Source organism: Mustela erminea, chromosome 5 (genome assembly GCF_009829155.1).
Source record: "Mustela erminea isolate mMusErm1 chromosome 5, mMusErm1.Pri, whole genome shotgun sequence".
Taxonomy (NCBI): Eukaryota; Metazoa; Chordata; class Mammalia; order Carnivora; family Mustelidae; genus Mustela; species Mustela erminea.
The window spans coordinates 135,682,007-135,709,284 of record NC_045618.1 but is presented as its reverse complement, the minus strand read 5'-3'; the positions used below and the strand labels follow the sequence as shown (position 1 = coordinate 135,709,284).

General features: G+C 35.5%; 1 protein-coding gene across 7 annotated transcripts in view; it reads left to right on the top strand.

Moving 5' to 3' along the window:
- The window catches only part of PCNX1 (pecanex 1), a 159,653-nt gene that overhangs the window by 16,322 nt on the left and 116,053 nt on the right, over positions 1–27,278 (top strand). For 5 of the 7 annotated variants that reach the window (XM_032345077.1, XM_032345080.1, XM_032345076.1 and 2 more), the window contains exons 2-3: positions 11,067–11,159; positions 19,794–20,002. In XM_032345077.1, the coding sequence (XP_032200968.1) occupies positions 11,067–11,159; positions 19,794–20,002 (302 nt within the window). The remainder of the gene's footprint in view (positions 1–11,066; positions 11,160–19,793; positions 20,003–27,278) is intronic. The other 2 variants (XM_032345078.1, XM_032345082.1) reach the window with 1 other exon arrangement.

The following is a 27,278-nucleotide window of genomic DNA, read 5'->3' as shown; positions in this document are numbered from 1 at the left end:
TCAATATTTGTAGATACTGTGAAATGATCGCAATAAGTATAATTAACATGTCACATGCAGCATTATAATTTTTTTGTGTGAAACCTTTTTTCTCTTAGCAACTTTCAAATATGCAATGCAATATTATTAACTTTAGAGTATATCCCCATGACTTATTTATTTTGTAAACTGGAAATTTTTATCTTTTGACCTTCTTCACCCATTTTGTCTATCACCCCACCCCCACTTCTGGTAATTACCAGCCTGTTCTCTGTATTGATGAGCTCAGTTGTTTTAGTCCACATGCCCCCCCCCCCGTCTGACTTAATTCACTTAGCATAGTGCCTTCAAGGTCAATCCATGTTGTGGCATATAGCAATATTTCCTTCTCTTTTATGGTTCAGTAACATTCAATCATATATATATATATATATATATATATATATATATATAAAATAATTTCTTTATCCATTCATTCATTGATGGACACTTAGGTTGGTTTCCATGTCTTGGCTGTTGTAAGTTATGCTGCAGTGAATGAAGGGGTGCATATATCTTTTCAGGGTAGTGTTTGTTTCTTTTGGATAAATACCCAGAAGTAGAATTGCTGCATTATATGTTCTATGTTTAACTTATTCAGAGACTGCAGTACTGTTTTCCATAGTACCGATTTACGTTCCCGTCAATGGTGCACAAAAGCTCTCTGTTCTCCACATCCTTGTCAACACTTGTTATTTCCCGTCTTTTTGATAATAACCCTCCCAACAAGTGGGAGGGGATACCTCCTTGTGGATTTGATTTGCCTTTCCCTGGTAGTGATGCTGAATACCTTTTCATATACCTGTTGGCCATCTTTATGCCTCTGGAAACATGTCTCTTCAGGTCCTCCACCCATTTTTTTTAATCTGCTTGATGTTTTGCTGTGAGTTATAGGAGTTCTCTCTGTGTTTTGAATATTAGCCTTTTATCATATATAGGATTTGCAAGTATTTTCTCCATTCAGCAGGTTGCCTTTTTATTTTGTTGAGGGTTTCCTTTGCTGCGGAGAGCTTTTTAATTTGATGTTCTACTTGTTTATTTTTGCTTTCACCGCTTTTGCTTAAGGTGTTAACCCCTCCAAAAACCTCACCAGGAGTTTCTATGTTTTCTTCTGGGAGATTTATGGTTTCAGGTCTTAGGTTTCTGAGTCTTTAATCCATTTTGAATTACTTTGTATGTTGTAAGGCAGTGGTCCAGTTTCATTCTTTTGCACCTGATTGTCCAGTTTTCTCAAAACCATTATTGAAGAGACTGTCCTTTCTCCATTGTTGTAAATCAATTGACCATATATGTGTGGGTGTATTTTGGGGCTCTTTATTCTGTTCTATGATCTATGTGTGTTTTGTGCCAATACCATGCTGTTTTAATTATTGCAGCTTTATAATGAAATCAGCGAGTGTGATGCTTCCAGCTTTGTTCTTTTTCCAGATTGCTTTGGCTCCTTTGAGTCTTTTATGGTCCCATACAAACTTTAGGATTGTTTCTTCTATTTCTGTGAAAAATGATGTTGGAATTTTGATAGGGATTGCTTTGGTCTAATTGCTTTGGGTAGCATGGACATTTTAGCAATTTTTTAAAAAAGATTCATGGGGGGGCAAATGGAGAGGGAGAGAGAGTCTCCCAACTCGGGGTTCAGTCTCATGACCCTGAGATCACAACCCAAGCTGAAACCAAGAGTGAGACGCTTAACTGACTGCACCACCATGGTGTCCCTGGATATTTTAGCAATATTAATTATTTCAACCCGTGAGCATAGACTCTCCATTTATTTGTGATTTGCCTTAAGTTTCATCGTGTCTAATAGTTTTCAGTGTACAGATCTTTTACCTCCTTGGTTAAATTTACTCATAGGTATTTTATTCTTTTTGATACAATTGTAAATGGGCTTGTTTTCTTAATTTCTCTGAAAACTTGTTATTAGTGTATGGAAACATTACAAGGATGCCTGAGTGGCTGAGTTGGTTGAGTGGCTGACTCTTGGTTTCAGCTCAGTTAATAATATCGGGTCATGGGGTTGAGTTCGCTGTTGGGCTCGGTGTTCAGCAGGGAGTCTGCTTGAAGATTCTCTTCCTGTGCCCCTCTGTGCGCTCCCTCCTCCACCTCAAAAAATAAATCTTTAAAAAGGGAACACGTTTTTGTACATTGATTTTAAATCCTCAACTTTATTGAATTCATTAATTTCTTCTAACAGTTTTTTTGGTATTTTTGTTTAAACAGCCTTTGAGGTTTTCTAAATATAGTATGCCATCTGCAAATAGTGAGTTTTATTTCTTCCTTTCCAATTTGGATGCCTTTTATTTCTTTTTCTTACCTAATTGCTCTGGCTTGGACTTCTAATACTATATTGAATAAAAGTGGTAAGGAGGGGAATGCTTGTCTTGTTCCTGATCTTTGAGGAGAAGTTTTCAGCTTTTCACTGTTAAGTATAATATTAACTGTGGGGTTGTTATATAAGGACTTCATTTTTAAGTGTAGTATTAACTGTGGGCTTGTTATATAAGACCTTTATGTTGAGGTATGTTCCTTCTATATCTACTTTTTTTGAGAATTTTATAAATGGATATTAAATTTTGTCACATGCTTTTTATGCATCTGTTGAGCTGATACATGATTTTATCCTTTATTTTGTTAATGTGGCCTGTCACATTGATTTGCAGATTTTATTTTAAAATATTTTATTCATTTGACAGAAAGTGCAAGCAGGGGGAACAACAGGCAGAGGGATAAGGAGAAACAGGCTCCCTGCTAAACAGAGAGCCCTATGGGGAGCTCTATCCCAGGACTCTGAAATCATGACTTGAGCCGAAGGCAGATGCTTAACTGAGCCAGCCAGGCACCCCTGATTTGCAGATGTGAAACCATTCTTGCATCAAGTGGAATAAATCTCACTTGGTCATGTTGTAGAATTCTTTTAATGTATTTTTGAATTTGGTTAATATTTTCTTGAGGATTTTTGCATCTGTGTTCATCTGGGATATAGGTCTGTAATTTTCTTGTGGTGTCCTTGTCTGGTTTTGGCATCAGGGTAATGCTGGCCTCATAAAATGAGTTTGGAACTGTTCCTTCCTTTTCTCTTTCTTGGAAGTGTTTGAGAAGGATTGGTATTCTTTAAATGTTTGGTAGAATTCACAAGTGAAGCTAGCTGGTCCTGGATTTTTGTTTGTTGGGTTCAGTTTTTTTTAAATAGTTGTATAGAATTCCATTGTGTGGATATATTATATATACATATATATTTAATTTATATATCATATATAATGTATATATATATGTTTTATGTATGTTATATATAATGCATACATAACATATATATTAGTATATATGGTATATTTTATATATTATAAATACAGGTTTTATAGATAGATAGACATTTAATTTGTTTGCCAACTCCTGCTAACACAAACCATTCTGGGGTAAATAATTTGTATAAATGTCATCTCGTGTGTCCGGGTATAGTATTAAGGTAAGTTCCTAGAAATGAGATTGCTTGTTCAGAGAGTAAATGCTTTTGTAATTTTGAAAGATACTGTGAAATTGTCTTCAGAGGTGTTGTATTCCTCACCTAGCATGCTTGGAAGCAATACATGAGAGTATGTTCGTGCTCACACATGCCACAGCCTCACATAGTTTTGCTGTTTTCATAGGTAAGAAATAGTATCTTAGAGTGGTTTGATTTGCATATCTCTTACTTTGAGTGGGTTTGAGCAGCTTTTCATAAGCTTAGGAGTTTTTTTCATTTCTCTGTGAAGAGTTCACGTGCTTTATCCATTTTCTCTTAGCTTGTTTGTTACTGATATCTGAGCACTGTTACATATTAAGGAGATTAGTCCTTTGTAATATAATTGCAAACATCTAATAATTTTTATAGTCTAGCCCATTTGGAACTTATTTTGCTGTAAGTAATGTGTGAACATCTGGTTAAAAAATTTTTTTTGACAGGCAGTTGTCCCAGTCAGCCTAATTTATTAAACCATCTCATATTTTTCTTAATAGTTTAAATGCCATCTTTTTCATAATTTAAGTTTCCACTGGTGTATTTGGTTTCTGTTTTATCGGCTCTTAGGTGAATCCTATGTACTTTTGGTAACCCTTATTTTATATATGTACATATTTTTCTTTCATAGTGTTTTTAGTCTTACTACATTTTTTGTTTAGTTTTGCCTTTTTTTTTTTTTTTTTTTTTTTTTGCTGTTGTTACATGTTTATCCATTTTGTTAAGTTTTCCAGGGATGCAATGGAATTTGTGATTGGAAGGCAGTGAATTTGTAGATTACGTCAAGGAGTGAAATTTGATGTCTTTATAATACTGTGTTAAGGTGATATCTTCCTTTCCTTTAGGTCCCTAAAGAAAATTTTCTCTTTAAGTTTTTTTTCCATTAACCTTATACATTTTCCCTTAGTATTATTATTCTTAGATTTTAATTTCCAACGTATTGTAAATAGAACCCTTTATTTTACTGTTTTTAACTGGTAATTGCTTATGTATGAGAAAACTATTGATTTTTTAAAAATAACATTTTATCTTTCTTAAGATTTTATTTATTTATTTGAGAGAGAGCAAGAAGGCACTAGCAGGGAGAGTAGCAGAGGGAGAGGGAGAAGTAGGTTCCCTGCTGAGCAGGGAGCTGGATGCGGGACTGGATCCCAGGATTCTGGGATCACAACCTGAGCTGAAGTCAGACGCTTAAATGGCTGAGCCACCCAGGTGCCCCCAAAATAACTTTTTTTTAGAATAGTTGTAGATTTACAGAAAAGTTGCAAAGGTGGTACAAGAGATCCCATATATCCTGCACTCATTTTTTCCTATAGATTATATGTTGGATTACTATGGTACATTTATCACAACCAGTGAACCAATATTTGATATATCATTATTAACTGAGAAGTCCATATTCAGATTTCTTACGTCCTTTTCCTGTTTTAGGACCCCATCTAAAACAATTGATTTTAATTTATTGATTTTGTAACCAGATACTTTATGAAATTAGCTTATTTTTTCTAATAATCTCTGCTTATTTTAAAAGGACTTTCAAGTATACAATTCTGTTTGTGAAAAATAATTTGAAGTTCTTTCCAATATTTATACTTTTTTCTATTGTGTAATTGCCCTGCATATTACTTTCTAAATCTGTATTAAGTAATGTTGAAAATACGGACAGCATTACCTGGTTCCCTACTTTAATGGGAATGCTAGTGTTTTCTGTTAAGTATAATTTTATTTGAAGTATAGATCCCTTTTTCTTTACCGTGTTATAGAAACATGTCTCTATTTTTTAATGACTTCAGTTGTGTGCTATCAGACAAATATTTACCTCTGGGTATTCTGAGGACTCACATGTCTTACTTAGCTCATCTTTTTTGTAGCACATCTTGGTTTCTCTGAGCCATTTCTATTCGGAATTCTTTCTGTTTGCTTGTCTTAGTTTTTTGTTGTTGTTTTTTTGTTTTTTTGTTTTTGTTTTTTTTTTTTTTTTTGCCACTACATTGCTTAAATGTGATTTAAAACATGGTTATTTAAAACATGGCCATTATTACATGCCCATGCATCACCCACTTTCACATTTTCTCCTTTAATCGTCTCCATAGCCGTGTGAAATGAAGATGCTGTTATCCCGTTTTACAGTTGAGCAACCTGGCTCAGGGGCATGCGTCTCTCCTTGCCGCTTTTCCCCTTTGACCTCCAGACCACCAGCACATCACTCTTCACCATGCTCCTCCACACAGACGCGCAAGATGCTTTTCCGATTAATCTCCTGGTGAAGCCAACCTGCGATGTTCAAGATGAATTTGGTGTCCCTGATCTTTTTTTGATATATATTCTGAATCTGGAACTCTCAGAGCTGCCCTTCCCGTCACTATCTAATTATATCCTTAATCTTGGCTCCCCTTGACCAGAATATTGTGTGAATACAATGGAAGCCCATTATAAAACACAATGTTCTCCCAGGGATTTTGTTATGGTTCTCATCTATACTTAAAGTGAGATAATTTGTCTCGCTCATCATTTTGGAGGGAGGGATTACTTAGACTTCTTCTGTGGCATGTATTATAAATGGATTTTATTAAATTTTAATGTCCTTTCACTTACTGGTCTACTGTGGGGTTCTTTCCCTGCTATGTTTGTATAAAATACTATTTCCTGCTATTGCATGTGCCCCTTCATACCAGCTGCGGAGAGACAGCGTCTGCGGGCTACTATAGCCCATTCATTCCAATTTTTTTGTAGACAAAATCAGGATCTGTAGTTCTTGAGACTGTGTAAAGGGCAGCAGGAGAAACAATTGCTGCTACTTACCTGCATGTTTTTAGGGCTGGGAGATTTCAACCAAATTTGGCTACCACTTGGTTTCTCGGTGGGGGAGGCTAGAGATGCGCCCCTAAGGTAGAATTACTGGCCCTAAATGCCAGCATTGCTGAGGATAAGAAACTTGCTGTAACGCATACTTTCTCAGTGGATATAGTGTTGCCCTTAAGGGGGTGGAAATTATTTGTTGGAGGAGGGTGGGTGGTGGTGGTGAAGAAATCTTTTTATGTAGGAAGTACCCCTGTAGGTGCGGTACATAGAGCTTTAGTGTATCTGGTGATAAAATTTCATGAGGGGGAGTGTTTCGAAAACCTATGCTTCCATGTGTTTCTCTTTTAGTCTTTACGCTACAACCACACATAAAACATTTCTGATGTGTGGGGGTTTTTCCCATAATAAGCAATTCTGAGTAACCATTTGAGTGTCCTACAATTTAATTTTTAGTGGAGGGAGCATCAGATCCAGCAGTTGAAGGACTCAGTCCCACAAGACTGTTTCCTTCCGCCCAGCTCAGATGCCAGTAACAAGGCCAGGTTGTCACCTGTGCTTCTGACCTATTGCCTATAAATCGGAGTTCCTGCGACCCCATTCTCAGATTCTGTTAATTTGCTAGACTGGCTCATGGTACTCAGGAAAAGTTTACTTAGTTTACCAGTTTATTACAGAAGAATGTGATAAAGCAGACAGATGAACATCCAGCTAGAAAGATCGTAGGGGAGGGTGTGTGGGAGGGGGTGCAGAGCTTTCAGGTCCTTTCTGGGTGCACCGTTCTCCAGCACCTCCACATGTTCACCAGCCTGGAAGCTCTCCAAACCCCATACAACTGGGATTTTGTGAAGGCTTCATCATGTAGGGCATCATCAATTATTAACTCCATTTCCAGCCCCTCTCTTTCTCTGAAATCCCAAACTTTTTTTTTTTTTTTAAGATTTTATTTATTTGTCAGAGAGAGAGAGAGAGGGAGAGTGCGCAGAAGCAGGCAGAGGCAAAGAGAGAAGCAGGCTCTCCACCAAGCAAGGAGCCCAATGCAGGACTTGATCCCAGTACCCTAGGATCATGACCTGAGCCAAAGGCAGTAGATTGACCCACTGAGCCACCCAGACATCCCTGAAATCCCAAACTTCTAATCATGGCTTGCTCTTTCTGGTTAGAAGCCCCCATCAGGGAATCCACCAACATCTGCTTCATTAGAACAAAGACATTGCTATCACCCAGAAGATTCCAAGGAACTTACATGTCAGGAACCCGAGTCAAAGACCAATATTAGAACAAAAGATGCTTCTAGGGCTCTTCTCACTTAGGAATTCCAAGGGTTTTAGGAGGTCTGTGCCAGGAACCAGGGGCAGAAATACATATAAAATTTCAGTTGTTTCACAGGAGTGATTGAGGAAAAAATGTCAGAAAAGGCTCCTTAGGGTGATAATAAAAAACAAAAACAAAAACAAAAAAAACAAGTTGTGGAATGTTGCCTTGGAGAGAAGACTGCCTAGTGTGGTGTTATAAACTCAGATTCTAGGGGCCCCTGACTAGCTCATTCAGAAGAGACTGCAACTCTTGATCTTGGGGTTGGGAGTTCAGGCCCCATCTCTGCATGGATGTAGAGATTACTAAATAAAACTTAAACTCTCACAAAACTCAGATTCTTAACCACTGGAGTTAGACTATTTTTACCAGTTACCAGCTGTGGGCAAATAACTTAATAGCCTCAAGTTTTCTTCTCTATAAAGTAGAGGTAATACTAGTACTTCATTCAAACATTGTTGTGAGATAATCTCTTACAGTTCCTGGTGCTGAGTAGAACACTAAATTAGTCATTCTTCTAAAAGGCTCAGGAAGAGTAAGGATCTTGTTTATTGCAGTGTTACCATTTTTTAAAAAAGATTTTATTCACTTATTTGACAGAGCAAGAGGGAGAGAGAGAGCCCAAGCAGAGGGAGAGGGAGAGGCAGGCTCCCTGCTGAGCAGAGAGCTCAGTCAGCGGCTCAATCCCAGGACCACCTGAGCCAAAGGCAGAAGCTCAACCAATTGAGCCACCCACGTGCAGGGCAGTATTACTCTTTCAAAGAGTATCTGGGACTTAATAGGCATTTAGTAAATATATGTTCAATCAACGAATAAATCTCATATGTACTGAGTTAAGTGTGTCAGAGTTGCCTCTATGGAAAATGAGTAAATGGTGGTGTTAAATATTCTATATTCACTCCTTAATTCATTTTTTCTGTTAAACATGTTTACCTCATCTTAAATCTAGCGTGTATCATACCTTGCCTGATTTTAGCATTTCCTTCTTTCTTTTTTTTTTTTTTTTTTTAAGAGAGAGAGAGAGAAAGCATGCGCACGTGAGTAGGGGGAGGAGGGGCAGAGGGCAAAGGGAGAGGGGGAGAGAGAATCTTAAGCAGGCTCTATACCTAGTGTGGAGCCCACCTGGTGAGTGTGGGGTGGGGGGTGCTCAGTCTTGACCCTGAGATCATGACCTGAGCCGAAATCAAGAGTCCGGTGCTTAACTGACTGACCCTCTCAGACACCCCTAACATTTAAAGATAGGGATGGATTATATAGCGTGCAATACCATCTTTCTGTTTCAGCAAATTCAGTGAGCTCAGGCCAGAATGATATATAGGTTCTGTTAAGATTCTTAAGAGTATGCATTTAATTTATACATCTTACTGATTTACTTTTTTTTTTTGTAAGAGAGTGTGAACTTGGGCCGGGGTGGGGGGAGAAGGGGCAGAGGGAAAGAAAGAGACTCTTAAGCAGGCTTCATGCCCAGTGTGGAGCCCCATGCAGGACTTGATCTCACGACCCTTAGATATGACCCGAGCTGAGATGAAGAGTTGAACGTTTAACTGACTGAGCCACCTGGGTGCCCCAGGAATCCATTTTATATGTATTGGTCTGAAGATAATCCTATTGGGTATATCCTCAGCTGACATTTTGTGAGGTAATAACGTAGCTGCTATTTTTCAAAATTGCAAAGTCATGTTGACAGACCTTGTAATGAATTCTTATTTTCATTTACTATGAATCCTGGAAAAATTGTTTCAGTAGAGTATATCGAAAACAAACGGAATAAAGAAGTAGGTCAAGCTATTTAAAGTTGAATTTTGTGAGACAGCTTCTGGTCCTTGTATTTACTACTTAAATGAATTATTTTTATCAATTTACTGAATTATTTTTTCAAATTAGTGATTTATTTCAATTGATTAATAAAAGAATGATTTATATTACAGTGTCAGGTTACTAATTTATGAAAGGAAATATGAATCAAGATAATTCTTACCATAGGATACCCTATTCTTTTTCTTTCTTTCTTTCCTTTTTTTTTTTTTTTTTTTTTTAAAGATTTTACTTATTTATTTGACAGAGAGAGAGACAGGAGAGACAGCTAGAGAGGGAACACAAGCAGGGGGAGTAGGAGAGGGAGAAGCAGGCTCCCTACTGAGCAGGGAGCTGAGGGCTCATCCCAGGACCTTCGAGGATCATGGGATCATGACCTGAGCCAAAGGTAGATGTTTAATGACTGAGTCACCCAGGCACCCCCCCCATTCTCTTTCTAGCATGATTAGGTTTACTTAGAAAAGCATTTGTAAATCAAAACATTGGTGCTTCTCAAGTTATGTTCTTAGATAATAATTCAGACTTCATTTGGGGAATTTTTTGGTAAAGAATGGAGTTCATTTTCTAGATGTAATGTTGAAAGATAAACTTGTACGAGTCTTAAATTTAAATGCATAAATATCTCTACCTTTCTGTTTTTATTTGCTGTTCTGACAGTTTAATAACTAGTTAAAATTTCCAAATGTATTAGTTATTTTTTTTATTCTAAATGAGGTTGGCTCCTACTTGTTGGCTTCAGAATAGGTATCTTAATCTCACTAGAAAGCCATTTCAACACAGAGGAGAGGATGGCTTAGTTTTAAAAAGAATTTTTGTGACTCACTAGTTCCATCTATATCATTTACATTCTTGGCTAATTGTATTTGGGAATATATATTTTGAAATAGTATATCTGAATATGTTTATTATATTTATACATAAATTTTTTTTTTTTACTGGAAAAGGTAAAAGGTGGGAAAATTTCTATAAAGTGTATATGATTATTTTAGTCCATCAGTATGTATCCTTACTTTTATTTGTTAGGGTTTTTTTTCCTCCTTGCTTTTCATATCCACACCATCTTCTCGTTTATATTTTAAGCTGCCCATCTCTAGCTCCTAGTACATATATGTTGATGATGAGTTATATACTGTATTATTTTGGTCCCTTTTTATCTGGGTAATATAATTTTAAGTGTTACTTCCCTAAGAAGAGCATTCAAATGTAACTAAAAATGTAAATACAAATATATACTATAGAGTGACATAAATGTAAAATGCAAATTAAACAGATCTAATATATAATATCTAGTATTTTTATGATTCTATTTATATTAAAATATTACATAGATAAAATTCAAACTTCTGCAGAAATATGGGTAGGCTCAAGTTCTAATGGTTCACTTGTAAATTAGTTGCCTTTGGGGAAGATGTATTCAGAGTTTGTTACAGGTTCCCAGTTGGCCCTCTGAAATCAATTTGACTTATTGTATAGTTGGATTTATAGAAAATTATATTTCTGTATTTTGTTTTTTTTTCCTACGGGAAAGTATGCATGAATCTCAACACGGGGAGTACTTTTCCCTTTCCCTCTGCAACCCTGTCTTCTGAAATGAAATATTTACCTAGAATGCTTTATCTTACCCCCCAAGGAGCCTATGGAAAGAGGCCTGAATTCCTGGAGCCGTGATTGTGCTACGAAAGCCTTTTTAAAGTTCTTTGGGGACAGCCTGTATACGAAAACTGTAAGGCTTAATTCATTTCCTTTCTGATCTAACCTCCTTACCCCTAGTTGACTCTCATTTTCTACTAAGCCCATCCTTCTTCCTCCCTTTCCCCTCAGCGTTCTCTCTGTTTGCCAGAAAGGAAAGGTGGTATAGATAGGGAACTGTTCTGCACATGGTAGGAATTAGCTCATCCATTTATATTCTTTTTGTGAATAAGCCAAAAGCGATTTTCCATCAGGGTGAGTAAGCAGAGGTGTGTCCCCTGTTTTTGTTTTATACTTTTTGTTTTTTTGGTTTCAGATTTCTTTTATTTATCTTAAAGAGAGCGGGAGAGAGCATTATGTTGGGAGGGGCAGAGGGAGAGAGAGTCCCAAGCAGACTCTGTGCTGAGTATGGAGCCTAACGTGAGCTTCAGGTCATGAGCCCTGAGGTCATGACCTGAGCTGAAACCCGGAGTTGGTCTCTTAACTGACTGCACCATGCAGGTTCCCCCAACTTTTTTTTTTTTAACCTATTTTAGTAGCAAAAGAAGAGCAGTATTTCATGCTATTTGTGAAAATTATAGGAAATTCAAATTTCAGTGTCCATACATAGTTTATGGGAAAACACCTTGCTTGTGTGTTCATGTAGTGTGTGTATTGTGTAGGGAACCTTTCACACTGCTAACCTAACAGCAGAGTTTCGTTTCAACAGATCGTATCACCTGTAAAGCATGAAATACTGTTTGTTTGGCTTTAAACAGAAAAAGTTTGCCAACCTTTGATTTAGAGGCAGGTAGCCATCATGATTAAGAAGAACCAAGGAGTCTGGAGTTAAAATTGCTCCTTAATGCCTCATTCTGAGACCGTGGGCAAGTTACTTATCGCCTTGTGCCTCGGTTTCCCCATCTGTAAAAATAGAAGAATCACAGTGCTGACTTTGTGAAGTGATCATGAGGGTTAAATGAGTTAATATATGTAAAGCACTTAGAAATGTGCCTCGTGCATGGTAATCACTAAGTATTAGCTGTCAGTTGATATTTAAGTATAAGATGTTAGTTGTTTCTAAGTATTAGATAGCAGATAATCACTTTGTAGTAGGAACTGGAAAATATGCTTTGAAATCAGTTCTGTTTGGGAATAGTAACAAATTTATTAAATGCTTATTTGTTAAGTGAATAAAGTACTTATTTATAATAAAGTGAAAAAAATACTTATTTGTTAAGTGAATGCTTCCAGATTTTGATGAACCGGTGTTCAAAATAGTGAAAATGATGAATCTAACACAAAGCATAGTGAGCATATGTCTTTATATTGCTGCTGCACATAAAATGAGCATTGTATAGAAGATTGTTTTTCTGCCATGCAGTGGGCTAGCCAAAGGGGGGAATTACTCGATGTTTGAAATGAAATGTAAGACATTTATTTCATGATTGTGATAAATCTAGTATGATTATTTTTGTGATTCCCAGTGTCTTTCTCAAAGAGTCCTATCAGAAATGTATTTGGCATGTTTAATAGCTTGACCCTATTACAGGTTTTTTTTTTTTAATCTTATGGATAAACTGTCAGAATTTAAGGGACTAAACTGTGCATGTAACATAAAATTTACCATTTAAACACATTTTTAAAATGCATTATTTGGTAATGTTAAGTATATTCACATTATTGTGCATTGGATTTTGAGAACTTTTTCATTCTATGAAACAAGTCTATACCTATTAACAACTTACTATTTCTTCCTCTCGCCAGCTTCTGGTAACCATCATTCTGCACTTCACTTTAGGTACCTCATATAAATGGAAACATCCAGTATGTTGTCTTGTTGGGATTGAGTTATTTCACCTGGCAGATGGCCTCAAGGTTCATCTCTGTTGTAGCATATGACAGGATTTCCTTCCTTTTAAAGGCTGAATAGTATTCCATGATACGTAGAGACTGCATTTTGTTTATTATCTGCTGATGGATGTTTGCATTGCTTCCACCTGTTGGCTCTTGTGCATATCGTTGCTGTGAATAAGGGTGTACAAATACCTCTTTGAGATCTTGCTTTTAGTTCTTCTGGGTAAGTACTCAGAAGTAGGATTGCTGGATCAAACATGGTAATTCTTAATTTTGTGGGGCCACCATACTGTTTTCATAGAGGCTGCACCATTTTACATTCCCGTCAACAGGGCACAAAGATTCCAGTTTCTCTTCCTCCTTGCCAACACTTGTTATTTTCTCATCTTTCCTCCCTCCCTCCCTTGATAGTAGCTATCCTAATGGTGTGTGGTATTATTTCATTGTAGTTTTGATAGGCATTTCTATCCATCCAACGTTTAAGAGAGATGATCTTATTAAAAGTATCTAACAGGGAACGCCTGGGTGGCTCAGTGGGTTGGGCCTCTGCCTTTGGCTCAGGTCATGATCTTGGGGTCCTGGGATTGAGCCCCAGTTCGGGCTCTCTGCTTGGCGGGAAGCCTGCTTCCCCCTCTCTGTCTGCCTGCCTCTCTGCCTGCTTGTGCTGTCTGTCTCTGTCAAATAAATAAATAAAAATAAAATCTTTTAAAAAAAGGTATCTAACACAGTATAGCAGTAAGGAGACTTACCACTGTTTTGGGGTCTATATTTGATCTGAATATCTAGAGCTATCTAACAGCCATTAATACTTGCTGCTGTCCTTACGGATGTGTAACTGAGAACTGAGATATTTTTTTACCTTTTTGCAAATAAGGAGTAAGGGTGAGAAACTGCCTTGATTGGAACTTGATCTATTGCTAAGTCATCCATTATTGAGATGAATATAGATCATGTCTCTGTGAAAGATGAAAGCTAATATGAAAACCCGTTTGTCACTATTAAAATTTTAGCTCTTTTCTTCTAATTATAAAATAAATACATACTCATTACCAAAAAAAATCAAGAAAATACAGTAAAGCACAAGATTATATTTGGAATATAATACACACTGTGTTTGTACAGTTACTGCGACTGTATTCGGCTGCAGTTTTCACTGTCAGACTCCACTGGCAACTAGTCTAACAGTTTTCCGTTTTCCTTTCCATTTTCAATTAAGTTCTTTCTCCATTTTTTGGTATGAAAGTCTTATTATAGTGTTGCATATACAAGAGTTTTTATCAATTTTATATTTAATGATAGGAATCGCTAGATCTTGGGTGATATAACTATCAATTTGTATTTCTACCAGTACTTAATAAGAATTCTAGTTCTCCATATTTAGTTTAGTTTTTTTTTTTTTAATATGGAGGGGTATTAAATGATATATTGTGGTTTTCTTTTACTTTTTTCCAAGTAGGCTCTACTCTGAACATGGGGACTTGAACTCACAACACTGAGATCAAGAGTCACGTTCTCTACTGACTGAGCCAGACGCCCCTATACTGTGGCTTTAGATTCTATTTTGTTTTTTTACTGATAAAGTTGAACATGTTTTCACATGTTGTTTTATTGGCTATTTGTATCTGTTTTTCTGTGTCAAGCCCTTTTATTGTCCTTTGTTTGCCTCTTTGTTACTGATTTCAAATATTACTTATACATATTTATTCTTTATTGCATCTATATGTATATATGTATGTAAATATATACGTACATATATCTATATAATACATGTTTTAATGGGTCTTCTAGTTTGTAGCTTGTCTTTTCACTCAGCTTATATTGTCTCTTGAAAAGAAGTTCTTAATTTTAATTTATCATTCCTTTACAGTGTGTGGTTTGAGAATCGTGCTTAAGAAATATCCTAAAGGTCATAAAGATATTCTTCTATATTTCTTCTAAAATTTTGAAAGTTTTGCTCTTTAGGTTAAAGTCTCTAATCCATCTGTCAGTTTAAGAAATTAAGATGTGTTGAATCTCATGTAAAATACATGTAGAGTTCACGTGTTTGCTTGAATACCATTAAGGCTATGATGCTAAAAGTTTGGTAAATGTTGCTTTAAATAATAAGGTAGTTTCAACAGTAGAAAAAAGAAAATAAACATATAAGGTGTTTTACATTAATAATAACTATTTTAGGAGATATGTTAAATTATTTTTCACAGTCTTGACCTCAGTTGTGGGTGATAGTTTGCCATTGTGATAAACTTTAAATTATAGGCCACTGATTTCTGACTGAACTGGGATGAATACTTGAGTGTGACTACATAAATAAGCAGATCCCTGTATTAAGAGGTTAGTCATTTTTGATACGTATGATATACTTTTTGATACATAGGATATGTAAGATGCATAGATATTTAAGATGTAGAAGAGACCTTGAAGTCTGTGATGACTGCCAGTCTTTATCTTGAGCTTGCCAGTGCTGACCTTTCTGGATATTCAGGGAGGGCCTTGTTTGTCCAACATCAGTATTATAGCACCTGCTACCCCGTCTTCGTTTGTTGCCATCCACTGTTTGTGGTATCCTAGGGAAGAAGTCAAATCACCCTTTCCATATAAGCAATTTGTACCTGTAGATAGACCTTGAAGTGAAGATAAAATAGATCAACTTTTATTATCAGAGAGCAGTTAATGTGCTTGGTCATCAGCATTAACTTGAAGATAACATCTGTGGTAAAATATTATAACTAGGATGAAACATGACCTTTGGAAATTAGTACTTTTTAAAGTATTGTTTGTTATGGAACATAGTAAGTCAACGAGTACCTGCCAGGGCCATCTGGCTGGCTCGGTTATTAGAGCATATGACTCTTCATCGCACAGTGGTAAGTTTAAGCCCCATGTTGGGTGTGGAGCCTACTTAAAACTAAAAACTAAAATAAATAAATAAATAAATAAATAAATAAAAGACACACTTAAAATATTTAGAAGATATATAAAAAGGTACCTGCCAAAAAATCTCAAAATAGATACTTTAATTTAGAATTGGATTGTGGAATGGAATACAGAAATTGTATTTGTAACAGAAAAATAAGCAGTTTTATCTCATAAAGTTGTTTTTTTCCCCCTAGAAAAAGAACCTGTTTTCCAATGAGATGATGCTTGTTGATAAATAAAATTATGAATGTTTTTGAAAATATTTCTTTGAAAACACAAAGAAAGATATAATAAGATATAAATAAGATATAAAAGATAAGATATAAAAAATAAGATATAAAAATAAATAAGATATAATAAGATATAAAAGCAAATAGTAAATACTACTTGGTTTGCACTTTTGGTATAGAATTATAAAACTGAGGGATAGGTGTCCTAACTGGTCTTTAGCTGTTTGGTTTTGATTTTAGAAGAACCACAGGAATTTTGTAACGGCAGATACCATTTGAAATTTTCTTGTGTATTAGTAAGGTAGTTACAGGGAAGTTTTGTGAAACATTTATGATCATACTAATATTTTCAACTGTGCTATGTAGTGAAGTAATGTAAGTAGACAACAAACTTGAATAAAATCACACAACAGCCCAGTGTGTGTCTATGCATTTTATCCCTCCTGGGAAAAGTGAAACTTAGAGTATAACTGTCCTCTGTCACCTAGAAACCTCCAGAGTAAATTGACAGGGCTTCTGCATTTAAACCATAGGGTATAAAATAAATGGATAACTTCTGTAGTTTGAGTAGAAAATATAAGTGTTCATCATTCATCTGATAGCGGTTTCTGGTATGAAATAGTCACTTGAATTTTTATTTAGTTTTCAGTCTTTTCACTGTTCAGTGTTTTAAGAGAAGAAATTCTGTTCTTACTATATAGATCCTGTACATTTTGTATGTTTTCTGGCATTCAGTAATCTACTACTGGTAGCAATAGAATAGTAGAGAGAGAGAGTTTATTTCAGTCTATTTTAGGTATTCGTAATCTTTGGCTGTCTACATGCAGATAAGATAGATCATTCAAATATTAAGCCGTCTCTTTCTCTTTTCCCATTTGGAGGGGCATTAACATTTCCATGGAATTTGTCTACCGCTCTGAATGTAATGGTGAGGTTGTTTTCTTTCTATCTGCTTAATTAATATAATCAATAATTTTTATCTTAATAGGGACTGTGGTGAATAATGATGGAACTCTGACTTATTTTTCATTGACAATTTACATTTGAGAATGGAATTGGTATCGGTGTGTAGTAAAACATGCAATGACTTAGGCATGAGAAATATTGGTTAATTTTGTCATTAAGATGGGTAATATTGGGGTGCCTGGGTGGCTCAGTGGGTTAAAACTTCTGCCTTCTGCTCAGGTCATGATCCCAGGGTCATGGGATCAAGCCCCGCATCGGGCCCTCTGCATGGTAGGGAGCCTGCTTCCTCCTCCCTCTCTCTGCCTACCTCTCTGCCAACTTGTGATCTCTGTTTATCAAATAAATAAATAAAATCTTTAAAAACAAAAACAAAAGATGGGTAATCTTGGCTAAGTCATTCAAAGTTAGTAAGTCTCAATTTTCTGTCTGAAAATGAAGGTGTTGAACTAAATGATTGCCAAGAATTCTAATTCTTACATGAACATGTTGTATAGAAACTGGCATCATGCAAAACTTTTGTAGATACTCTAAGCAGTATGCGTCTGTATGTGTTTGTGTGTTTACTTTGGAATTTTTGTCAATGTTTGTGTATGTGTTTTCTTATTCAGGATGCGTTTTTTTTTTTTTAAACAAAAAAATAGATTTATTTTAAAGTTACAAGTTAAAACAGTTTCAAACTCATATTGAATACATTCTTAACAATTCTGTTTTAGAGGTTGTTTTTATTTTTTAATTTAGCTTAAGATCCCTTTAAATTATACTTAGGATCTCTTTAATTTAAATCATACTTATAAATTTAGTATTCATTTTTAAATACTTAGATTATCTAATAAATCTAAGTACTAAACTTCTCTAAACCTGGTATTTATGGATTTTTCTTAAAATTTTAAATACAGTTTGGATTTTTATTTTTATTTTTATTTTTTAAGATTTTATTTATTTATTTGACAGAGAGAGATCATAAGTAGGCAGAGAGGCAGGCAGAGAGAGAGGAAGGGAAGCAGTCTCCCCACTGAGCAGAGAGCCCAATGTGGGACTCGATCCCAGGACCCTAAGATCATGACCCGAGCTGAAGGCAGCGGCTTAACCCACTGAGCCACCCAGGCGCCCCCAGTTTGGATTTTTAAAGTCATAAACCTAAGTCAGTCATTCAGTGACATTTAAATTGAATTCACAGGTTTAATTAATTAATTTTTAAAAGGTTTTTATTTATTTGACAGAGATATCACAAGTAGGCAGAGAGAACGCGAAAGCAGGCTTCCTGCTGAGCAAGAGAGCCTGATGTGGGGCTCGATCCCAGGACCCTGAGATCATGACCCGAGCCAAAGGCAGAGGATTAACCCACTGAGCCACCCAGGCACCCCCACGGATTTAATTTTTTAACATGAAGGTTTCCTTAATCCAAGTTTTAAAAATACCAAATATATACCTACTATGAGCATATGCAACTCAAAAGTAGCAAACTATGGGCTTTATTTACTTTTGTTTTCCCCCCTCCCAATTCCAACCCGCTTTCTTTCCTTCTCTCTCCCTACAAAATAACTTTTTTTTTTTAATCTTTTATCATGTTTGTATTCTGAACCTACCTGGTTCACCAGGACCTTTTGTTTTACCATCTCAAGCAGTTCGAAGTAACCTTTCCAAGCAAATTTGGAGCTATGTTCTCAGATGACTGGGGTTAAATCTTATGAAATTTAGAGCTACAAACACTGCGAGTGATTTGTATCTTATGAAAATGGGCATAAAGTTTCTGGTTTTATAGTCTCTGCCAGTGGCCATGTTTTCCAAATGGGGTGGTCGCTGTGCCTGTCACCCCTGGATCCAGGTCCACATCAGTAGATCCTTAGGTATGACGGGTCTGCAATCCTCATGCCTAGGAAGCTTCTGTATTTTTTTCAGTTAATCTGTTTCTTTTTGCTTGATTTGTTCTGTATTCTTTTTTTATTTGTCAGGCTATAATTTTCAAGTATTTTAGAAGAAGACATAATTGGATTTTGCATGTCTCCCATGTCTTATCTGCATTTTCAGTCATAGTTCAAAGGTTATTTTTCTAACAGTTTTAACTCGAACAGCTTTCTAGAACCCAAAGAATGTTTATATCCTGAAGATATAAACTCTCTGGAAGAGAGTTCCAGAGAGCATATAAACAGGGCTTATATATATTTGGACCACAGTCCTGTCTTACTCATGTATTATGTAATGTGATACCTGGCTCTCCAGTTGTATCATAAGCTTTTAGGCATGGACTTTATACTGTGCTCTCCAGTGGAAATGTAACTCGTGCAAGCCAGATATGTAATTTAAAATTTTCTAGTAGCCACATTAAAAATAAATAAAAAGAAACAGATGAGAATAAGTTTAGTAGTGTGCTTTACTTAATCCAGTATAATCTAAACATTATTTTGACATGTAATCGATACAAAATCGAGATATTTTGCACTCTTTTTTCGCATACTGTATCTCCAAAATCCAGTGTTATTTTATTCTTAGAGCACATCTCAGTTCACACTAACCATCCCTCTGATGCTCAATTGCTACGTGTAGCTCGTGGCTACTATCTTGGGCTGTCTTACTGTCTTACACTTTTATAACTTAGTGCTAATTACATCATTGCCGTTTTGTGTGTGAATGTGTGTGTATCATTTTAGTTACAGATTTCTCTAATTGAATAAAATATAAAATATTTTTTAATGCCTATCTTTATTTCCTTTCTCTCCAAGGCTCTTCCTTCTTCCATGATTATCGTAGCAGTTTACTGTCCTGTGATAGCCGCTGTTTTCGTTGTTCTGAAAATGGTCAACTACCGACTCCACAGAGCCCTGGACGCTGGAGAAGTCGTAGAGAGGAATGCGCGTGAGTTCCCGGATCAGCGAGCCAAGGCTGAGCAGGGCAACTGTTCAACCAGAAGAAAAGACAGTAACGGACCGAGGTAAGGAAACCCATGGCTCTCAGTTTGTAAGGATGTGCGTCACGCTTGTGTACAATGATGGGATTCTCGTGTTGTGTTGTGCCTCGGTTTTGATATGTGGGTTTAAGGCAGTTACAGATCTTGCCACAACAGGTAACAGGACGGGTACAGATGATCACATTAGACCCCAGCAAAGCTCACAGGCATATCTGAGGGATTAAGTAACTGTCCTAGCTTTGTTACTAAATAACAAGCTAGACCAATAAAAGTTATAATTGTAAAATAGTTAGTCACACCAAGACCAAAACCAGTGAAAAACTGTGAAGAAGTAATTTTAAAGCACGGCTTATAAATCTTAGCATTTGTATTTTACTTATATGTATAAATAAAATGTGTATATATCTTAAGCAAATTGTGATAATATTTTACTTGATATTTTTAATCTGCATTTTTCACTTAATCTATTGTAAATATTTTTCAGTTATATATTCTCACCTTAGAAACTTCGCTGTTCCTTCCCTCCATCTTTGTATAACTGACCTCTTAGGACTTAAGTTTGTGTAGATGTTACCTCCTCCTAGAGGTTTTCTTTCCCCTCCCAGCCAAATATTCCTCTTGTGGCTCCCAGTCACATTTCTCGTCATTGCCTCGGCCTCATCCCATTTCTCTTGTCGACAAAAAGATTTATTTCATTCATAGTAAGAAGTTCACTATGATTTCATAGAAATGATAGGTATCACTAATAATAAGTCTTCAAAAAACAGTTACTATATGAACACTTGTTGTGTGTAATTGTCCTTAAAACAGTTCTGTGAGATAGATACTATAGTTATTCCTGATTTATAGATGAGGAAACTAGAGTGAGAAGGAGGAAATATTCCAGGGCCTCTCATCTGGAGTTCATGTTTTTAACCGCTCTGAGATGTTTCCACTCAGTATAATATGAAAAGTGGGTACTCCTCTTTTAAGGTAGGTAATGTTTCTGTTTTCCAGTACATCGAGTTTATCCCTTTTCAGTTATACTTTTCTCCACCCATAACATGATTACGCTGTTTGTTCACTAGCAAATATTCATAACATTATTTCATGATGTTCATAACATTAATCACTACTTGAAATTATCTTACTTAATCATTTGCATTATATGTTTCTTGAAGGCAGGGGCCTTGTTTTTCCTGTGAACTATTTTATTCCCAGATTCTAAAGCAGAGTCACTGATAGGTACTCAGAAAATATTTGAAGTAGTGAAAACATTTTTTCTGCATACTATTTTTTTTCTATTTTTAATAACTACAGTATTCCATTTTGTAGGTATGTCATAATTTTACTGTTTTGATATTAGTTACTTTTTTCAAATTTAAATTTGTATGATAGATCACTATGATGTTAAAATTTTTTTTTTTTTTAAAGATTTTATTTATTTATTTGACAGAGAGAAATCACAAGTAGTCGGAGAGGCAGGCAGAGAGAGAGAGAGGGAAGCAGGCTCCCTGCTGAGCAGAGAGCCCGATGCGGGACTCGATCCCAGGACCCTGAGATCATGACCTGAGCCGAAGGCAGCGGCTTAACCCACTGAGCCACCCAGGCGCCCTAAAATTTTTTTTTTTAAAGATTTTATTTTTGGGATGCCTGGGTGGCTCTGTTGCTTAAGTGTCTGCCTTCAGCTCAGGTCATGATCCCAGGGTCCTGGGATCCAGCCCCACACTGGGCTCCTTTCTTAGTGTGGAGTCTGCTTCTCCCTCTCCCTGTCACTTGCTCTCTCTCTCTCTCTGTCTCTGACAAGTAAATAAAATCTTAAAAAAAAAAATATTTTATTCAGTGGTGGGACTTGAATTCACAACCCCAACATCAAGAATTGCACAGTTCACCAACTGAGCCAGCCAGGTGCCCCTGGGATGTTTTCATTTTTAATGATTAAAATTTTAACTATAATTTGGCAGAGGTAAAATACTAGAAAGCTATACCCATTTTTAAGTTTTTCAATATATATCGCCACATTCCAAAGATTAACCTTCTAATTACCACTGTCAGCAGTTTGAGGGCTGCTTTTTCTGCACATTGACAACATGGTGTGTTTGGTATTTAGACAAAACTGTGGTAGATAGCTCACTGTTTAATTTTTAAGTTTTTGGTTTACTAGTTAAAATGGATGTATTTTTCTTGTGTTATTATTGTTACATATTTACTTTGTGAGAATTGTTTATTTTTCTGTTGGTGATTTTTGCTGTTTTTTTGGAGAAGGTATTTATGAAGGATTTTAATTCTTTATATTTTGTGTCAAATAATTTATAGCATTTTATTTATTTATGTGCCACAGTTTATTTTTGTCCAGTCTATTCTGTGAATGTTTATTAGTTCTGTCTTTGATACCAAGTTGTGTGAGATTTTTTTCTTCCACCATATTATGTAAATGTTTGCCTGTGTCTGCTTTCAGCATTTTTATAATTTTTCATCTTACATTGTAGTCAAGCTGAAAACATTCTTTCTTTGTTTGGTTCTTTTTTTTTTTTTTTTTTTTTTTAGGTTAGTCCCAACACTATTGAGTGAATAATGCATTTTCCCTCAGTAATTTTAAATATTTTCCTTTTCATGTAGCATATGCATATATACTTATATCAATTTCTGGGCTTTGTTTTCTGACCCATTGATCTCTTTCTCTTTTGTTTATACCATACTGCTGTTTATTTTGTTCTGTCTTGTTTTTTATTTTGTACTGTTTTTATGGCTTACTAATATGCTTATCATTTAGCATTGTGAATCCCTTTTCAGTACTTTTTTGTTTGAGTGTTATCTTAGTTCTTCTCATGCGTAAATAGCTGACCCCTGAACAATGAGGAGGTTAGGGGCACCAAACTCCTTCCCCTGTGTAGTCAGAAATCCATGTATCAGGGCCCCTGGGTGACTCAGTCGGTTAAGCATCTACCTTTGGCTCAGGTGATCCCAGGGTTCTGGGATCAAGCTCCGATGAGTAGGGAGCCTGCTTCTCCCCCTCCCTCTGCTGCTGCCCCTCTTGTGTTCTCTCACTCTCACGCTCTCTCAAGTAAATAAAATAAAATAAAATAAAATAAAATAAAATAAAATAAAATAAATCCATGTATAACTTTTGACTCCCCTCCCCCCAATTAACTACTAACAGCCTACTGTTGACTAGAAGCCTTATTGGGAACATAAACAGTCAACACACACATGTTTTGTATGTTATATGTATTATGTATATACTGTATTCTTATAATAAAGTAAGCTAGAGAAAAGATACTGTTTTTAAAGAAAATCATAAGGAAGAGACAATACATTTACAGTACTGTAAAATGTAGAAAATCCACATGTAAGTGGACCTGCGTATTTCACAACTGTGTTGTTCAAAGGTCAACTGTACATAGTTTTTTGTGAGATGCCCCTTTTGCTCATCCTCCAGAAAATTCCTTTAGACTTGATAAGTGTATTCAATATGGAGAAAACTTAACCTTTAAAATATGAAGTCTCATCAGGGACATGGTGTATATATCCATTTTTTTACCTGTCTCATAAAATTTCATATATTTTCTATGGGTTCTATGTATTTCTTAAGTCTATCTTATTTTTATTAGGAAATGCATACCCTTATATTATGAGTAAGCAGAGAGAATGTACACTCTGCACTTAATCTGCTAGGGCTTGAATCACTTCCTGACTGTATGACCTTGGGGGGAGTTACATAAGCTTTTTATGCCTTGGCTTTCTCACCTGAATGATGAGGTAAATAAATAAAATAATACTATAAATAAATGAATAAATAAAATTAGAAGTATATATATATATACTAAATATAAATATGTATAATACATATAAATAAATATAAAATATATAAATAAAATACTATATCTTTTTTTTTTTTTTTAAGATTTTATTTATTTGAGAGATAGTGAGAGAGCATGAACAAGGAGAAGGTCAGAGGGAGAAGCAGACTCCCAGTGGAGCTGGGAGCCCGATCTGGGACTTGATCCAGGGACTTCAGGATCATGACCTGAGCTGAAGGCAGTTGTCTAACCAACTGGGCCACCCAGGCTTTCCCCAAAGTACTGTATCTTATGATATAGGATATAAAGAATGTATGAAAGATAATACATATAAAGCATTTAGAACCATTCCTTTTCTTTTAAGAGGGGGTGGGGCAGAGGGCAAGGGAGAGAGTATCCTCAAGCAGATTCCTTATTGACCACAGAGCCCAGAGTCATGGAGCTCAATCCCAGGACCCTGAGATCATGACCTGAGCCAAAGGCAGACACTTAATCAGCTGAGCCACCCAGGTCTTCCTGTGTTTTTAATTCCTTTCCTTTCATTACTGAATTGTTCTTCCATTTCAGTTTAAAATTTAAAATTTAAAAATTTTTATTGTGAAATGTATATATTCCTAAGTAGCTTATTAATCATATCATTCAGTATAATTTAGAGAATAATAATAAAGTGACCATTTGATTACCCACCACAAAACTTAAGAAATAGGTTATTATACCAATACTGTACAAGCCTTTACATACCTCTTTCCCATTTCATTGTTTTCTTTTTCCTTCAAGAATGATCATTATCTTGAATTATGTTAATAATTCCCTTGCTTTTCTTTCTTATCCAGTCTTTGTACATATTACTAAACATATTAATCTGCCTTAGGATATCCTAAAGAGAATAGTACTATATGTATTCCTCTATGAGGGGCTTTTTTGTCCGAAATATTGTATTTTATTGGCTTATTTATGTTGATGCTTATAGCTTTCATTTATTTGTATTTACTGTTGCACAGTTTACTACTGTGGGAATAGACTACAATTTACTTGTTCATTTTATTTATCAATGTGTTCTGAAGACACATTATTGTATGGGTTTCTTGGTACACAAGATATCTAGTGAATATAAACTAATTCATAGGGTATTTTCATGTTCAGTTTTATTAGATAATTCCAGCCTGTTTGGGACTTTATACTCACATCATTAGTATGTGAAAGTTCTTGTTGTTCCATATCTTCATCAGTATTTGATTTTGATAAGCCTTAAAACTTTGCCATTCAGATAAGTGTTAAATGTGCCTCATTGGGACTTTCAGTTACTTTCTGATTACTGATTTCTTTTCTTCTTTTTTTTTTTTTTTTAAAGATTTTATTTATTTATTTGAGAGAGAGAGATCACAAGTAGGCAGAGAGCAGGCAGAGAGAGAGGAGGAAGCAGGCTCCCTGCTGAGCAGAGAGCCTGATGCAGGACTTGATCCCGGGACCCTGAGATCATGACCTGAGCCGAAGGCAGCGGCTTAACCCACTGAGCCACCCAGGCGCCCTGATTAGTGATTTCTAATTACTTTCTGATTACTAATGAGGTTGGGCATCTTATCATACATACTTGGTCCATTTAGTTTTTCTGTTCTTTCCAAGGCCCGTTCATGTCTTGTTTCATTTTTCTTTGGACTTGTGTTTTTCTTATTGAATAATAGGAATTTTAAAAATAAATTCATGATACTACTGCTTTATCGGATATATACATTACGGACATTTTCTCCCAGTTTGTGTCTTGCCATTTTGCTTTCCTTCAGGGGATTTATGATTAGCATATGTTCTAATATTCAAGATTTACCATTTTTTCATAATTAGCATTTTTTGTGTCTTGTTTAAGCAGTTATTTCCTACACAAAGATAAGAAATATATCTCATTTCTTCTTTTAAAAGTCATATTTCTTTTGTTTTTGGATTTCAGTTCAAATTAATTTGTAGTGTCAGGTAGGGATTGGACTCTTGTTTCTTTATGAGTAACTGGTTTTATCAGTGTTTGTTAAAGAGACTGTCTTTTCCTTGGTGATCTGTAGTACTCACTCTGTCATAAGCTAAATTTCCATATATGGTAGGGGTGTTTATGGGCTTTCTTTTCTGTTCTGTTGATCTGGTTGTTTGTGCCTCTGTCATTACCACACTGTCCCAGGTATTGTAGCTTCATGACATGACTTTTGATGTCTGGTGGGGCAGACCTCCTACTTCCTTCTTTTTCAGGAGTGACTATTATTCTTGGCTCTTTGTTCTTTGATACAGAATTTATAGAATTATATATTATATTATATTATATATATATAATATAATATAGAATTAAATATAGAATTAATAGAATTTGTTGGGCAAAGTCTTTAAGAACATAGGATTTTATAGACATTACATTGAATATGTAGATTCCTCTGCTGGGAATTAATAGCTTTACAATATTGAATCTCTCCATTTACTTAGCCTTCTTTAATATCTTTCAGTAAAGATATATCAATTCTTCATTAAAAGACTTGCATAGCTTTTGTTAAATTTGCCAAATTATTTTATAGCGTTTTCATTACAGAAATGTTTCATAATTGCCCTTTCTGGTTTTTTTTCTCCTTTAAATATAACAGTTTCCTTTTTATCCAGCAGCCTCACTAAACTCCCCTATTAATGTTGCAACTTTATAGGTATTTCTTGATTTTCTATAAGTGACGACAGTTTTATTTCTTCCTTTCTAGTCCTTATAGTAGTTTAACTTTAATAGGCTATGACTTCTAGCCTGTGGTTAAAGTAAAATAGTTTTGGCTTACATCCTTGTGTTTTTCTAATCTTCAAGTGTTTTGAAGTTTCACCCTTAAATGAAGTCTTTTTTGTAGCTTTTTGTTCTTGATATCTGTTTTCCCCCATCCTCCCACTTGGACTCACATTCCGTTCTGAGGAGAAGAAATGGACAGGAAATAATTTCATTTCCAGAGCCTATCACTGTGCTTGGTACAGTATAGTTGTCAGTTTGTTGCATGAATGAATGAACGCAGGAGGACTCCTTGAGACTTACAGTTGTCGGCTCTCGTACAGCAGTTCAAAAATCCTTATTTAATCTTTATTAGAGAAAGATTGAAAGTCATTAATATTTATATTACTTTTTTAATGTTTTAGGAGAGGAAATTAGCACACTGGATTTTAGGATTTGAATACAAATATTTTGGAGACTATATTTTCTGTTTCTCATGCCTGTAGTGCTTGAAATACTATAAATTAAGGACCCATTTAAACTATATGTGGGTAAATTTTAGGGAAAATCTGGTGAAGATTTGCTTAAGGACTTTGTTTTTACCTATTCATACTTTTATGAACATCATTATGATCTACATTAGATTTGCAAATTTAGTGCTGTAATGGTGCTGTGAAGTTTCTCATTAAAGCCTGAGCAGTTAATGATACTAATAACCAACAAATCAGGTTTGTGAAATCTCCTTTATAATTCAGATTAGACCCCTTCTGCTTTTCTGCCTCTCCGTGTACCTGGTATTTTTTTT